Source organism: Sinocyclocheilus rhinocerous, unplaced genomic scaffold (assembly GCF_001515625.1).
Source record: "Sinocyclocheilus rhinocerous isolate Xijiao unplaced genomic scaffold, SAMN03320098_v1.1 scaffold2145, whole genome shotgun sequence".
Classification (NCBI taxonomy): Eukaryota; Metazoa; Chordata; class Actinopteri; order Cypriniformes; family Cyprinidae; genus Sinocyclocheilus; species Sinocyclocheilus rhinocerous.
In genome coordinates this window covers 86,128-89,108 of record NW_015670983.1, presented here as the reverse complement: position 1 = coordinate 89,108, position 2,981 = coordinate 86,128, and the positions used below count along the sequence as shown (strand labels likewise).

The 2,981-nt window shown below is 38.8% G+C and overlaps 1 protein-coding gene across 1 annotated transcript in view; it reads right to left on the bottom strand.

Moving 5' to 3' along the window:
- The window catches only part of LOC107734589 (uncharacterized), a gene marked incomplete at its 5' end in the record, with an annotated part of 11,286 nt that overhangs the window by 2,775 nt on the left and 5,530 nt on the right, over positions 1-2,981 (bottom strand). Inside the window, one exon of the mRNA XM_016546583.1 lies at positions 1,933-2,358. Within this exon, the coding sequence (XP_016402069.1) occupies positions 1,933-2,358 (426 nt within the window). The remainder of the gene's footprint in view (positions 1-1,932; positions 2,359-2,981) is intronic.

The window sequence follows — 2,981 nt, the reverse complement described above, 5'->3', positions numbered from 1 at the left end:
GTGTGTGTGTGTGTGTGTGTGTGTGTGTGAGTGTGTGTGAGTGAGTGAGTGAGTGAGTGTGTGTGTGTGTGCCACCGTTCAAACAGACACAATGGTGTGTTGTGTGAGATAAGTGTTTGAGACGCACAACATCACAATCTACACACACGCAGAAGAGAGAGACGTTACAGCTGTCCCTAACCCTACATGTAAAATACTAAATTAAATATATATTATAAAATTGTTTTTTGACACTTTGACTGAATAACTGATGACAAACAAAGCAGAATCCCAGTAAAATTAGATTAATCTGAAAGGAGCATTTATTTTATGGCTTGTATAGAGGCATGTGAATATTTACATATTTAATTAGCCATATTTTAATTGAAGATATGTCATAATAACATCACTATGAGTGCACATTGAATGATTTCAGGTTTTAATGAAAGCAAAGATGTCTGAAATGTTCATCTAATTCATAGAAATACTGAATAATAAACTAGGCAATTACAATGAGTATTAAATGAAACAATAATCACACGTTATTTTAAAAACATCTGGGCAACCCATCTTACCCCAAAAGTTATAATTTGATCTTTTTATTTTTAAAAAAAGTATAATTTTTACTTAACAAAAAAACTACAAAAAACATGATACAATGTCATAAATCACTATTTTCCATAGACATGTTTGTTTTTGTAATATTGTATGTGTATAATAATTTGGCAGTATTATATGTAAACACAATCAGGCCAATAGAGTACTTTACAACTGAGCGAAAGAGCTAGAAACTCGTTCAGGAAAGTTTGTTTCTCGACGATGATGTGATTGTAACATTATTATGAAAACCCAAAACACGTTTCTTTTGAATATGTTATTAATTTATTTATTTTGTATGCAAAGTTCTTTATCCATAAGCTAAAAGTCTTCTTTGTGTCTTCCGTTTTTCCTTGCTGAATTTAACTCTCTAATTTCATCCCTCGGGCTTATAAACAACAAAAAAAGCACATTTTTTATGTTTTATGAGGGCATGTTAAAAGACAAATGTTAGCCTTATTATTTAGCTTTTTTCTGTCTGTGTACGTAAACACATGCTTGTTTTGTTGATGTTAATATTGTTAGAGATAGTCATATTTTCCCTGATTGTGTGTGTATTATATGTTTTACAATAAAAAAAGTGACAGCCTCAGCAAATCAATCTAAAGTCAAACAGACTCTTTTATATGAAGTTTGCAACCCTGTCTTGGTCGCCAGATAGAAATCTATATGTGGGTACACTAAAAATGAATTTATAAAATTAAACAGAATTTATAAAGTAAAGTCAAAGGAAGGAAAGCAGATGACGCAGATGTGAAGGTCGTGTGTGACCCTTGACCAACAAAATCAAGCTCTGACTAACCCTGACCTGAGCACCAAAGACTAGTGTTATTAAACCAGCGCTTAACTAACCACACACTCACAGAAGCGCAGCGTCATCAGGAATGATCTGCCTTCTAGTTTGACAGAACAGTGAAAGTGAAAGATGACTAACTACTACTAGATCAGCTGTTGAAGTCGAAGTAGACAAACCAGTCAATGATAACCCTGATAAAACACCACAGCAGCCCATAATACCACGCTATTCGGTTCTACACCATAGTAAACTAATATAATAATAATAATAATAATAATGAATTTTATTTATAAATATAGCAATGCATGTAAACACGGCAGCCTCAGTGTACCATAGTAAACAGAGTTTGTAGTAACCTCGAGGAGAGTTTCTGTATCCAGACAGAGGAAGTGAAGTGACAACAATGTAACAAACATCAAACCCGATGACGTCACATGAACTCCTGCAGCACGTTCACTGCTTTAGACGCTCAGAACGACAACACAACACGGTACTCTAAACACTAATAAACAACACTAAACAGCAATCATTTGATCAGAACTCCAGTATAGTTGACGTACCGTTTGAGTGTTAGCGGCGCGTTCTTCTTGCGTCTTCTCGGGAGTCGCGGATGATCGTCTCGTTTGGATCGCGACAGCAGCTGAAGAACGAGCGGACAGAAACGACTCAAGTTCACCGAGTCTGAGGACGCTTCGATCCGCGTTCCTCGCGGCGCTGTATTCGCGGCGCGGCGCGGCGGCGCTCAAAGCAAACTCGTGTAAACGGGAACGGGATAAAACAGCGTTCATTGCCGTTAATCTCCGGTAAACGCGAGAGCAGCACATCGCGCGGTGGTTACGCAATGCGCGGCTCGCGTGAAGAACGTCGTGCAGGCGCTGCGGTAATAAAGCCGCTCCAGAAACGTTCCTCCGACAGTGAAACATCGCTCCGACATGCACGAAGAAAATAACGCTAAATATGATACGAGCGCGAGCGTGTGACGGTGATCAGTGAAGACCCGCCTCCCTCCGTTCCAAACGCTCACTGTCCAAACTCTAAAACATTCAAAGAAGAGATGCATGAGCTGAAAGCATCAGCAGGTGCTGCAAGTCACACTGAAGAGCTCTCCGGTAATATGAGCTTCTCTTAACTGTCCTTTGCTCTTGAGATCCGGTTGTAAAACAATCCCTGTCTTGACATGTCAATCGTGCATCAGGCAAACTGCCCGGGAATGAAATATAACACGCGTGAGGTTGATATGAGTTCAGTGCCAACATCAATAGTACACGTAAGTCTGCAAGATATGTCCGTTAAAGATCGTGAAAGCATCTGCACACGTACATCACGGAGACGTCTATTTGACGTCGCATTTACATCTGCAAGACATCTGCATACGTCTATAGATGTCAAATAGACGTTTAGAAGACGTCTTTAAGATGTTTATGATGTAAAACTGACATCTTAAAGACGTCTATCAGATGTTTGTACACAGCAGATGCTTTCGCGATCTTTAACAGACCTCTTGCAGACGTGCTATCTGGGGTCATTTTTACATACATTGTAAATCATAAACATCTTAAAGACATCTTCTAAACGTCTATTTGACATCTGATAGGAAACGTCCTATAGA